This window comes from Pan paniscus, chromosome 1 (assembly GCF_029289425.2).
Source record: "Pan paniscus chromosome 1, NHGRI_mPanPan1-v2.0_pri, whole genome shotgun sequence".
Lineage (NCBI taxonomy): Eukaryota > Metazoa > Chordata > Mammalia > Primates > Hominidae > Pan > Pan paniscus.
This window is the reverse complement of record NC_073249.2, coordinates 34,974,466-34,988,778: the sequence shown is the minus strand read 5'-3', so window position 1 is coordinate 34,988,778 and position 14,313 is coordinate 34,974,466. Positions and strand designations below refer to the sequence as shown.

At 40.7% G+C, this 14,313-nt stretch overlaps 1 protein-coding gene across 3 annotated transcripts in view; it reads right to left on the bottom strand.

Moving 5' to 3' along the window:
• The window catches only part of PTPN14 (protein tyrosine phosphatase non-receptor type 14), a 204,300-nt gene that overhangs the window by 64,783 nt on the left and 125,204 nt on the right, over positions 1-14,313 (bottom strand). For all 3 annotated transcript variants that reach the window (XM_055108171.2, XM_063597171.1, XM_055108167.2), the window contains one exon: positions 1,077-1,174. In XM_055108171.2, coding sequence (XP_054964146.1) covers positions 1,077-1,174 — 98 coding nt within the window. The remainder of the gene's footprint in view (positions 1-1,076; positions 1,175-14,313) is intronic.

Genomic DNA, 14,313 nt, shown 5'->3' with positions numbered 1-14,313 from the left:
ACCCAGCTGCCGGCTGGCTCACACTTGCAGATAAGCTGGTTTTCAAGAAAATGACTAAAAGGAAAAGTTTCTTTTCAAAAACTATATTACCATCTTCTTGCTTTTTAAAAAAAATGTTTTTAATTTTTACTTTTTGAGACAGAGTCTAGCTTTGTCACCCAGGCTGGAGTGTGGTGGTATGATCTCAGCTCACTGTAACCTCCACCTCCCACGTTCAAGCAATTCTCGTGCTCCAGCCTCCTGAGTAGCTGGAATTACAGGCGTGTGCCACCATGGTTGGCTAATTCTTGTATTTTTATTAGAGACAAGGTTTTACCATGTTGGCCAGGCTGGTCTTGAACTCCTGACTTCCAGTGATTCACCTGCCTCAACCTCCCAAAGTGCTGGGATTACAGGCATGAGCCACCGCGCTGGCCTATCTTGCTTTCAATATGGCCTATCTTGCTTTTAGTGTAACTGAAGGCAGTTAAGCCACCACTCAATAAACCATAATGTATAAAATATACATATAAAGTCCCACACATAACAATTTAGAGAAGGCAAAAAACAGCTATGTAATATAAACCTTTACAGGATGGATTGAAAGATAAATTCAGTCCAATACACATTTGTTGTTTTATGTTACAATCATGGATTTTAAATTTACCTCTTTAATTGCATTAGAATGCATTATACTATAATGTTTAAAGCTATCACACTCAAAGAAGTTGTGACAGTAACACCTTTGCGCATCAAGCCACAGAATATGACCACATTGTGCCTTGGAATAATTCTGAGAAAATGTTCCACAAACCCTGAAATGTAGCCTTAATTAAAGGCAGAATAAAAGCTGCTATTTCCTCAAATAAAACTGTAATTATACAAGCATGAGCAGTTTGCAAACAGCTTTGAGAAATCTACCACCCAGCCACCAAAAATCACTAACTTTGCATTTTTCACGTAAGATAACTTGAAATAAAAAGGGAGCATTACTAAGGGATCATTTAAGTAAATCTAACTTCTCACTCTGAGAGGCCGGCAACACCATGATCAAACAGAAAATGGAATTTCACATGCTGCTCATAACTATGTCTTACCTTGCACAGCTAGGCCGGCTAGCCGAATCACCTGGTCCAACGTACATCGTAATCGCCCTTCAAGCACATCTTTTTTGACTTGCAGGTAATACTGATATCTGTTCATGGGAATAGAGGAACAAACAACCTTAAAAACACATACTTGGAATATATTCCCACAACACAGATGCCTCTAGATGTAAAACCTTGTGTACACAGCAGGACATGCCTGTGATGCTGATAAAGGTCATTTCTATAAAAGATGGAAAGTGACCTCTGCCTGTGTTTATCTTTGTTTGATGTAGCAGGTGCCACATCCTGTTCATTCTGAGCTTGAGAGGATTCTCATCACATCACTTATTTGTAGGCCAGCAGGATAAACCACTGATAAGGACCAGGTCCTCATAACAGAATCCGAGAATGAAAATACTTTTGCACACCTGGCGACCCACGACAACACGACTGCCAAAGCTACATTCAACAGTGTGCATTCCTGAATGCATTCTAGAAACACATCACCTTTCAAACTCAAAAGTTCGGTAAGGCAGATCACAAACAGGCCAAATAATTTGTAATTCCACTAAAAAATCAAATACAGTTTTCACCTTACACATCTGTGAATCAGAAAAATCTAATCTGATGCAACTTTCGAAACTGAAGTAAATTCTCAAACCAGCAAAGTACAGATGGACAGAATCGTGCCCAAACACATCAAGTCTCAGACTAGACAAGTGCCCTCAGGAGCTAATACAGTGTACTGTTTCCCTACCAATAAAATAGCACTCTTAGAATTACCTAAAACATTTAGAAAACTTCTCACTCAAGACGTTTATTTCCCAGGACTCCACTTCCTTTGCCCATACTCTCAACACATAGTCACAACGACAACAATCACACTTCTCTAGCATTAATTCCTGGTAAATGCTAACAATCCTTTTGCTCCTGGTAACTGTAACTCTGTATTTTAACTTCACTTTGGCATCTCAATCAAGGGAACCCATAAGTGAACCAAAGCCCAACTTTCCTGGAGAGAGGCAATCGGCGCTGAGAGCTAATTACTGCTGGCTCTACCATGTTGATGTCACAGGCATCATTACACGTCAGTCAATCCAATGCCTGTTTGAGGGAAGGAACTGGGCTCCGTGCATGCTCCAGTAGAGTCCTTCTTCTCTCCTCTTGGGTGTACTAAACAGGATAAAGACAGCCATACCACTCTTTGGTGGGAAAAACCTATACTCAAATCAGAAGGGCAAACACTGGGAGTTACTTAAAAATCCTTTTTAGTCAAACCTAATATGGGCTAGAAAAAATCACGAAGCAAAACAAAAAGCAAAATCTCAAGGTAGAAAAGAACGGTAAATTTCACTGATTCCTACTAATTATAAAATGTTTGAATCTCATCTACATGCCATTCATTCCTTCTTATCTTTCTGGAGTGGTTTTGACTTATTTGCTGCTCTCCAAGCCAGAAAGACAAACAGATATTTTAACCCATAGCTATCATTCATGCACTTTCTATGGGTGTAAGTCTGCTAGATGCTGAGTAGTATCTTGGAGAGTGCTAAAACAGTCTCCACCTTACAAGGATGCACATATCTTTTTGATCACTGTGATCATGTTTTTGTCTAGTGTACTATCTAAGGATTCAGTGATTAAGAACCAAGGAGTAAAACATCTGAAAAGGTGTTAACCTGGCATTATCTGCCAGAGGTAGAGCTTTGTTACCTGTTACCTTGGAGATGAAAATGATCAGCTAAGATTATTTATTAGAGAATACCTTTGGGAGTAGACCAGTAACCAATTAATCTGCCACCAAAACAATAGCTCTAGTTCTTAAAAATCTGCTGCTTCCAACTTTCATCTACAGCTATCATTTGTATAATGTGTCAGCAAGTTCTATTACAGATCCATTCTATCCTAGGAAACAGTGACTCACAATCCACTAGCAAGGAACACCAGGAACGTTCCTAATCATGTAGGTTGGGTGTAGGATTTTGCTGGAATATAAAAATAAGGAGCTGAAGCAAGCAGGGCTCTCTCCTGGAAGCCATCCAAACTAGGAGAGAATCTAAACAGCAGCAATGATAGGGTGCTATTACCACGAGATTGTGGGTACTACTGTGTAAGACTGCAGAAATGAGAATGAAATTCAAACCACTTTGAAAATTGTTTGGCTGGTACAATTTTGCACAAAAGGCAGTTTTATAAAATATTATAATTCTATCGAATATGATGACTAAATTTGACAACAGGAGTTGAAATTCTATTTCTAGAATGCCTGCTCTTTGCTTATTTCTCATTAGCGATTCAATTATAACAGTAGTAAAATATAACAGTGAATTCTATTTTGGAAGCATGCAATTTCATGGAAGTATACTCCACCCTGTCATAGCTTTGGGTGGAGGGGAAAAGGAAAAAAAAAAAAAAAACAATTTTCATGCCAGGAAAGTAAGCATTTGCCAACTTTCCAAAGAGATCCTCTTTGAAAATCCAAGCTCACAAGGAAAACTTTTTAATATTTTTCATATTCAAAGACCTGGAAATAGTCCATCTGACTCTTGAGGCCCAATGAATGGTTTTAGGTTAGGATTCTGCTCTTCCTCTAAGAATTGGTGAACATAATTTTGCTTCTCGAATGAAGGTAAAATTTTGTATTTTCAAATTTTTAAATTTTGTTTTTAAAGATTAACTTTTTATTAAATACAGATTTCTCGGGGTGAAATAAAAAAGGTGTCCTAATAATCAGTGTTATCTATTGGGAACTAACATGCTATGACCTAGTCTCTGGGGGCCTCATCTATCTAGAATCTCCTCATCCGATGGTAAGAAAATAAGTGACTTTTCCAAGTCACTTCCTCCCATAGGAGTTTGAAAAATCAAGTTTGAAAAAATGCCCTATTGGGTCAAATCAACAGAGCCTTCAGTACTTTTGACAGAGGTATCAAAGGATCCCTTCAAAATTATAGCCCATAACAATATCTTCAACATTTAGAGATGAATTGCTAAGATCTTCATGCTCTCTTTTAAATTCATGTATGAGGAATTTATCTCAGCACGTCTGCAACTGTGTTTTACTTGCAGTTCTGTTCATGCTTCTCAGAGTGAGCAGGTCCGTGTGGTGTTCTGAAAGGCATGGGCTGTATTACCACAGAACTACAAATAAGGCACCAGGAACTCAGAGGCCGGGTACGTGTTGCTTTTAAAATATTTCACCCACCCCTCCCCACAAGTGAAATCTTCATTCCAAGTCCAGTTCAGCAGACGTGCCCAAAACAGGAGAGAGCCATGTAAAATGGTTAAAGCCTTGGCATCTGATTTTGGTCATACTACCACCCTAGGATGCAACATGCTCAGCGTTAAGTCACAGGATGGTGAAGACAGGAGGAGCAGGGCCCTTGCCACGGTTCCAAATGTCTGCTGCCTTCCCAACAGGGTCATGCCTGCCTACCTCATTACTCCTGGGACTAGCTTTGGGGCCAGTGAAATGGGAATGGAAGCGGGAAGTGATTGTTGCTCCCAAGCAAAAGTGTCCAGAGCCAGTGACCGGTTCTCCACCTCTGCTTCCCTTTGCTCTGAGGCCTGCAGTGAGCAGGGAGGGCAGGCTGCTCAGTGAGCCTGAGCCCTGGGCAAAGACAGCTGAGAACAGAGCCTCAGACGACCCACAGTGGATCTGTCAGGTGGGCAGCAAATAAACCTTTGTTTGTGAAAGCCACAGAGGCTTGGGGGCCATACATCACTGCAGCATGATGGAGCCTAAGCTATTTAATAAGGGAAGGATTTTTAAATTCCCAGTCCAATCCTTTCATTTCTTAGAGAAGGCAACTGTGTTGAGGGAGGAGAATGACTTGTCCAAGGTAATACTGCTTCCTTAAAGACATGGCCAGAACCAGATCTGAGCATGAACAACCACAGGGATGAAGGCAGGATCTGATCCCTGCCCATTCTGGGCAAACCACCAATTTCACTGAAGTCTAAAAATAAAAGTGAAAATAAAACACCACTACCCGGTGATTTTTATGACGCTTCTAAAGAAGGGCTTCAATCACCAAGCTTTTCTCCACCCCTACTTAGACAGTCTGAGCTACAGCATATGAGGCAAATGTTGAAATGAGAAACTTTTCCATAAAAATCCTATTACAGGACATGTTTCATACTGTGGCCAATGGTTATTCAGATCTGTTTTTTCTCCTGGCAGCAGCCTCTGAGATATTTCACTTTTCTGCCCCAGAGATAGAAGGAAGGGAAAGAAGACTGAGTTATACATTTTAACTACATGTTAATTTTCGAAGAAGGATGGAGGGATAGAAGTAAAATCTATAGACCAGAGTTTCTGATTGTAGGCTCCCATCTGGAAGGAGTGGCTGTGTCCAACAGCAGGTACAAACTGGGCCGTTATGTGTATATATTTCTAAATGCAGATTTTTAAAAAGTAAAATGCAATTCATCGTCAGTATCACACACAGGCGTTTACTTGTTTGCACTGAGCAGCTTCTATATTATCGATCATAAAAAATGTTATCCAAATTTAATAGCACATATCAACTATTCATTACTCCTTCTCCCCCTACTCTCAAGGAGGTCTGAGTAAGAAAGAAAACTTTCTTTCCTAATTTGAAAAACAGGTTAGTGAAAGCACTCTGTAAGCTGTAACTACCAACCTGCAGAATCATTATCATCACACACGGCTCCCGGTCTGCTCTTCCCTCCTCTAGAATTCAAATTTAGTTAAACCAACTTATCTCTCCCCATAGGCACGGTCAGTAGGGATGTGACAATTTGGAGAGAGGGGCCATCCTTAAATTCCTCACTTTTTGAAGCCTTTCCATAAAACTACTGGAGTGGAGGACCAGACCAGGACCCGGAAAGACAAATTGTCCTGTCAGTGTTATGAAGAGCAGGGTAAGACTTAAAATGTGCTTTCCTCACTAGAAAACTTTCTTCATAACTAGCAATATCAGAGGAATCTTGCTAGAATGTACTGGAACCCAGTTCTCCCAAGTGCAGCATGTACCAAAGTGCCAGACAGCATTGGTTTCTGGCTGATGTTATATTCTGCAAATGGAAACGTTTCTCTACTATAAAAGACAAAAAAAAAGAGGGAAAAGAGGACAAGTAGTCCTAGAGTCCTGGGGTACAGGAGAGCAAAGGGGAATAATTTAAAATCTTAGATTGACAGAGATACCCATAGGAGGGAACCAACGCATTCCATCCATTCCAGCGGGTGTTCACAGCTGTAAATCCAGATAAAGGACAGGGTGGCCCATGCTGTTCTCGGTCTGCCAGGACCAGATAAATACTATGTATGCAGGCATGCAACCAGATAAACCTGAATGCCTCCCTCCCTCCATCCCTCTATCCTCAAAACTCTTGAGAAGAATTTCAGTTTATGACTATTAAAGTCTAATAATGCGTTTGGTACCTGACCCATGCACTATCTAAAAGCTTTTACATTTAATGACTGTTCAAGTTGACAGTCAATTAAAAGTCTGCACTGTCTAACAAACTACAAAGCGAATACTCCTGCAACTATGCAAAACTGAAATAACCCCATAGGGAGGGGGAAAACACAAACAAACAAAAGGAAAAGCTACAACTAAAACTCTAGCAAAGATACCCTTAAAAGGGAAAGTTTTTCTTCTAGGCTTTTTCATACTATAAGCTAATACATGTACATGCATGAGAAGAAAAGCATGTGCATATACCCAAACACAGACAAGATTTTCTTGGCAAACGTTCAAGTCTAGAAGTTTTCAACATTCATTGATCAATAAATACCCTATTTTGCCAGAGACACCCAACTTCTTAATAAGATTCCTTCAGTTTCAATGAGCCAAAGGATTGCAATTATTTCCTAAAAAGGATAATATTTGTTTAAATGCATACAAAGACACACACAGGCCTTAACTAGTGAAAAAAGGCCAATGATAGCAAGGTGTTGCAAAAGAGAAAGACATGCCACGACCTGATCCTTGCTTTCTGCTCTTGAACTCTTGCATTAATTATAACAAATTACAGGGAATCCAAGTACTGTTTATAAGTATAATAAATTCCCTAATAGTAGCCTATCATCTAATCAGGGGTTCTGTTTAGAAAAGAAAAACTCATTTCTGAAATACACCATACAGGGAGAGAGAATGTCCTGACACCACTTCTTTCTGTCCTATCCTATGCTATTGGGTACAGATTTCTTTATAGCAATCAATCCATAGCATTTAAAAGAGCCCGACATGGTTCCCTGCTGAGGGCTGTGATGCCCTGAATTAGGAAAACATGCCAACAGAAGTAGAAATAGTTAGCATCGAAAGAAAATACTGTGCTAAAGTGTTTGATGTTAAAATGAAATGAGTCTGTTTTGATCTGTCTTAAAAATCTCCAATGACTTGGGAAAGTTTTTCAGTTCCTTCAGAAGTTAAACATAGAATTATCACATGATTCAGCAATTATGCTCCTCAGTATATAGCCACACAAACTGAGAACACATGTTCACACCAAAACTGATACATGAATGGCAATGTTATTCGCAACAGCCAAAAAGAGGAAACAACCCAAAAGTCCAACACCTGACGGATGGATAAACAAAATGTGGTCTCTTCAAACAATGGAATATTATTCAGCCATAAAAAGAATGATATATTGATACATGCTGTGACATGGATGAACTCTGAGGCATTATGCTAAGTAAAAGATGCCAGACACAAAGAGTCACATCTGTGATTCCATTCATAAGAAATGTCCAGAATAGGCAAATTCATAGAGACAGAAAATAGACGAATGGTTGCCAGAGGTTGAGGGAAGAAGAGGCTGAGGAATGCCTGCTAACGTTTTGAAATTAGCCAGTGACAGTGGCTGCACAACTTTGTTAAAACACTAAAAGTCACTGAATTGTATACTTTAAAGTGGTTAAAATGATGGATTTACTCAGCACCATAAGACAGGGTGAGGAGAAAAAAAAATTTAATGGTGAATTTACATTATGTGGATTTTAGCTCAAAAAAATCAGAACAAAACACCCAATGATCCTAATCAGGAAAAAATCCAAACTCTTGACACAGTACACCAGGCTCTTCACGATCCAGTCAAAACTATTTTTTTTTCCAACTTCATATCTCACCACATACCCCATACCTGAGCTGTCGTAAGTGTGTGGTGCTCCCCAATAGTTGCCATGTTCTTTCCTGCCTCCTCGCCATTTCCTTGGTCTAACCACCCTTGCCTATCCTCCATTTGCCCAATCATCTGTCCATGCTCCAAGGCTCAGAGGAAATGTATCTCCTCTCCAAAAGCTTCCCAAACCCTCTCAACAAGTTAGTGAACCCTTTCACATCCGCCACTATACTTCCCCCAGGCCTCTCCTGCACTGGCACCAGCGCCTCCCCAACTCTGTCGTGATCAGTACCTGGCACTAAGTAGAAGCTCAATAAACATTTCTGAGTAGATGAAATAATGACAGAGAGACAAAGACAGAAGAAAGGAGGGAGAAAGGGAGGAAGATTAATCACCTCCTAGCAAAGCTATTAGATGTTATTTCTATAATATGAAAGAGCGCCTAAAAATTCTAGAAATGGAACTCATCACACATCAAGCAGGAAGTCTTGGGAAACTTGTCTTTATGCAAAGAGCAAAACTACTCATTCAGTGTGAAATGTTTATTTATTTTTAAATGACTTAAACTGATCTCTGAGCCACCATGCAGCAAAGAAAGAACTCAAGGATGAATCACAGTCAGGGACCAACAGCATTAAACCAGGTGGGCAAAAGGAGCACAGATCAGGGAACACCAATGCTCCATGCTAATTGGCCAACCAAAACTACTCCTCTAAATTGCAGCTGTCAACTACGGAGCCTCATCCCTCTTACACTAGCAATAAATATGTCTTGACTCATCAGCTCAAAATACATATCTGCCTGCCCTGAAAATCGTGTGTTCATAATATTACCTACAACTCACTGTGGGAAAAGGGAGCTCAAATTATATCTGGAAGCTGGGTGAGTCAATTGCCCAAAGATTTGTCTTCCTGGTAAACAGCCACGTTCCCGGCTAAGGATTCTGCATAACATCCTTGAAGCTTTGGTGAGCTACCAGGTGGAAGTACAGTGCTGTTATTACTGATATGCCTGGTCTGAAGGATAAAATACATAAAAATCAACAAATGAAAGGCAAGAAGATCATCTCTGTGAATGGGCACGAGTTCTTCCCTAGAATCCCTAATTAAAGGTAGTCCCTACCTTTTCACAGGTAAGCAACTGCTAAAAGATGTCAATTCTCTGTCGATGAAGTAATGTCCCAGAAATGAGTAGGAAATACTATGTGCTTAATAAATGTCTGATGAACGAATGAGGCAATGAAAGTAAATACTTCATTCTATGTCCCTCAAGACTATGACAAAAATGGAAAGAATAGAATTTCCTGCCAAAAGCAGAGGCTCATGTCTGTCATCTCAGCACTTTGAGGGGCTGAGGTGAGGAGATCGCTTCAGCCCAGACCAGCCTGGGCAACATGGCGAAACCCAAAAGAAACAAAAAAGGAAAGGGAAGAGGGAAAGGGGAGAGGGAGGGAGGGAGGGAGGGGAAGGAAAGTCAGCCAAACTAGCTGGACGTGGTGGCATGCACCTATTGTCCCAGGTACTCAGGAGGCGGAGGTGGGAGAATCAGTTGAGCCCAGGATTTTGGAGGCTGCGGTGAGTTGTGATTGCACCACTGCACTACAAGCTGAGCAACAGAATGAGACTGTCTCCCCGCAACACCCCCCAAAAAAAGAAAGATAAAGAAAAAGAAATTCCCAGCCCATGTTAAGTCATATGGCTAGGCACACTTCCGGTGACCACAGACTCTGTATGAATGGGAGTGCCATCTACATTCCTTACTCCAGCATCTCTGTCACTGTAACCATGAGCCCACTTTCCAAGTTTTGTCCCGAAGAGCCAGCCAAGCCTAACTTTAAACTTTGGTTGATGTTTTGTTTACTGGCCAGTCTAAATTTTGAAAATTTCTAATTGCTGGCTTCTAGGCTTTTGTGCTTCATCACTGCAGGTGCCCCTACTCACCCCATGCTCTCTTAATCACTGAAGGCGCATTTTCTCATATTCACAGCTTAAAAATATCTGAGTACCTGCAGGGCGTTGTGGCTCATGCCTGTAATCCCAGCACTTTGGAAGGCTGAGGCAAGTGGATCACAAGGTCAGGAGTTCAAGACCAGCCTGGCCAAGATGGTGAAACCCCATCTCTATGAAAAATACAAAAAGTAGGTGGGTGTGGTGGCGGGCGCCTGTAATCCCAGCTACTCAGGAGGCTGAGGCAGAGAATTGCCTGAACTTGGGAGGTGGAGGTTGCAGTGAGCCGAGATTGCACCACTGCACTCCAGCCTGGGCAACAGAGTGAGACTCTATTAAAAAAAAAAAAAATCAGAGTACCACACAAGTAACCCATATTAAAAGAACATTTGAAAACACAGACATAATAAACAAACACAAAAGCTGGATGGAATGTTTATCAGAAATAGCAAAATAGGGGCTATCTGCTCAGAAGTCAGCAATATGAGAGATAATTCGGAGATCCTGCTGGATGACTTTAATTTCCATAGCATGGACCTGTGGTGAGACAGTTGAGTGGGACACCCCACCTTCTTTTTTTTTTTTTTAGACAGAGTCTTGCTCTGTTGCCCAGGCTGGAGTGCGGTGATGCAATCTTGGCTCATTGCAACCTCCATCTCCCGGGTTCAAGTGATTCTCCTGCCTCAGCCTCCCGAGTAGCTGGGACTAAAGGTGTGTGCCACCACACCTGGCTAATTTTTTTTTATTTTTTTTTATTTTTGGTATTTTTAGTAGAGATGCAGTTTTGCCATGTTGGCAAGGCTGGTCTTGAACTCCTGACCTCAGACGATCTCCATGCCTTGGCCTTCCAAAGTGCTGGGATTGCAGGTGTGAGACACCGTGCCTGGCCCGCCCACCCTACATTCCATGTGGCCACTATGATCCATGTTCAGCCTCTCCCCAATCACAGCAATTTAATATTAAAGATTTTATGCATTTGTAATGATAACATGCCTATCCATCTCTGTTTTTTTTTAGTAGAGGCAGAGGTTATGCCATGTTGGCCAGGCTGGTCCCGAATTCCTGGCCTCAAGTGATCCACCTGCCTCGGCCTCCCAAAGCGCTGGGATTACAGCCATGGGCCACCAGGTCCAGCCCATCAATCTCTATTTAGCACCCTACTAGCCCAGAAGTACCTTGAAGGCGGGAACCACCTCTCTCTATTCTATAATTCACAGACTCAGTAGATGATCCTAGACTTGGTAGTTGCACAAAAAGCATTATGATCATTTACTGACTCAGAGACACCCAGTGGGTAAAAAAGAATGCTTTTCTGGAAGTTAGCCACCCAAATAGTTGGCATAAAACAACACTGGACTCAGCAGAAAGAAAAAAACAAAATCACCTATACTCTAGGTATTACATAATATAAAGCCTTTCCCCAGTCAACAAATTGGAATAACTCATTCCGCCCTCTGTGTTCCCATTGATTTTGTAACTCTAACATGGTACTGATCAAACAACTTAATTATGTGCATCTATTTTGCCTCCTTTGCTGTTTTATAAGACTGCCTTGTTCATGTCTGTACTTCCCCCAACAGACCGCCTTACTATGCATTCACATTAAAGCAGGATATTATTATGGCCACATATTTAAAAGACAGTCAATTACATACTGGCTGAAAGAAACTTTACGTTGTTCCTAGTGTACTATGAAAAAAATAATAAAAACACACCACATGTCTATCAAAAGCTTTGGAAGAACTGAATTCTCCACAATTGGAATTTTTATCAATTTCTCTAGATATTAAGAAATCAGAGCCTTCAAATAGTTATTAACAATGATAGCCCTTTGCATTTGCGCAGTTGTTTTCCAAGAATTGTCATGTATAATATTTCCTGTCATTTAATATTCGCAACAACCCTGCAAGATAGCCACTATCCCATTTATCCACGGGGAAACGGAGGCTCCCAGGGGGTAGGTGACTTGCCAAGTCTTCTGATTTTACAGTCAAGTGCTCTTTTATTACAACATTGTGCCTGCGTAGTAGGTTAGTCTATAGTTTCTACAAGTCTGGAGCATAAATCGCAAAAAAAAAAAAAAAAAAGGAAGGAAGAAGAGAAAAAAACTACAGAAGGCTATAAACAGATCACAACATGAATCCATTGACAACATAATGAATTTTTAATGTTAGAAATGAATAATTTTCTTTTGCAGAATCTTCAAAGCAGCTGAAGACATCAAATGTGGCAACAACTGCCAGAGATAAAATACCAAACCAGCAAACATCTCACTGCCCAAGAATCTAGTATCTTCCTATGCTGTGATTTCTGCCAAAATCATGCTTGATATTTTCAAGCATGGAAATGTCTCTCTACAATTCTTCCTTTCAAACCCTTCTTGAGGCTCTAGGATTAAAGGAGGAGATACTTCATTTGTTAAATGCAATTTAAAAATCATTTTGAACATCCTTTCTTCTTTTAGAGTTTTAGTTTTCTAATTGCCTCAGTTTCTACAAGACCATCTTTTATAACTCTTGACACATAGTAAACTTTAAGTTAGAAACTGTAACTTCCTAGAGAAAAAAAAAAATGATGGCCAAAGTGACAAGTAACTACACATAAATATAGGAAACCTTTTGTTTAGGACATGGGTAGAGGGATGGAGGATTGCCAAGCAGAGAACTATAATTCCCAAATCAGAGAAATTCTTCAATTCTTTCATTTCATGAAAGAAGGCTGCTATAAACACACTCCTCCTTTTCATCCTAGACTTAAGAACTTAAAACTCTCTCATTAGAAACCAGAATAGGAGCGCATTAAATGTCTCTTTAGGAACCAAAAATTCAGGGGCATGAAGCCCAGGGAAGATGCCAGTGTGGGGCAGTCAGTGGCTGTACGGGGCACACCCTGCGGGCATCAGGCCATATTCAAAGGAGAGCACTCTCCAGAAAAGAAGTACTAAGTAGGTATTCAAATTCTCTCTTTAAAAACAAAAATAAAATAAAAAAATCTCAGCAGGCTTCTCCTAAAAAAAATTACGATTACAGGCCGGCGTGGTGGCTCACGCCTGTAATCCCAGCACTTTGTGGGGCCGAGGCGGGCGGATCACAAGGTCAGGAGATCGAGACCATCCTGGCCAACCTGGTAAAACCCCATCTCTACTAAAAATACAAAAATTAGCCAGGCATGGTGTGCATGCCTATAGTCCCAGCTGCTCGGGAGGCTAAGGCAGGAGAATCACTTGAACCAGGGAGTTGGAGTTTGCAGGGAGCCGAGATCGTGCCACTGCACTCCAGCTTGGCGACAGAGTGAGTCTCCATCTCAAAAACAAAAAACAAAAAATTATGATTGCAGAAAATATAAGGCCTCCTATAATTTGTTAATATGTTCATGAAACCAGCACAAAATGTATTGAATAGAAATCATTATAAAAGCTGTCAGATTCTATTAAATTAGTATAACGATTTCTTATCCTTTTATAGTACTTTCATTTAAAAAGTAAACCAACTTAGTTTACTGGTAAAATATCAGAAGTATATACATACATATATTCCATTATTTATTCATTCATATTTGACAAAAGCTTAATGAGCACCTACTACATGCCAGAAGTTATTCTAGGCACTAGGGATATCACAGTGAACAAAACAAACCCATTCTCTGCTCTTGCTCATGGAGCTCACAGTCTAGTGGGGAAGAAAAGCAAAAATCAAGTAAATAAACAATAGGTCCAATGAGAAAAAAGCAGGCAAGAGACACAGAGAGTAACAAGGTAGGAGGTGGTCAAGAAAGGTTTCTCTAATAAAAGCGAACTCTGAGCAAAGATCTGAAAAAAAAATGAGGAACTAGCCATGTGGATATTTGGGGGATGGAGGTTTTCACTTCAAACAAAGGGAATGGCAAGTAGAAAGGCTTTCAGGAGAGCTAGCACCGTGCATTCATGAATGTTCAAGAGGTCAATGTAGCAAAGAGTGAGCAAGAGGATGAATTGTTGGGCTGACAGAAAAGGCAGGAAGTGGTACAAACCACAAAAGGCCTCGCAGGGCACGGTAAGGGTTCTGACTACAGTAAGATGGCAAACCAGTGGAAGGTACTGAGCAAAGGAGCTGCATAAACAGGCACCCATTTAACAAGATGGTACTGGCTGCTTTGTAGACACTGGACTGTGAGGGGCAAGGGTGGAAGCGGAAATGCCAGTCAGAAAAAATGACAGCAGACTGGATTAG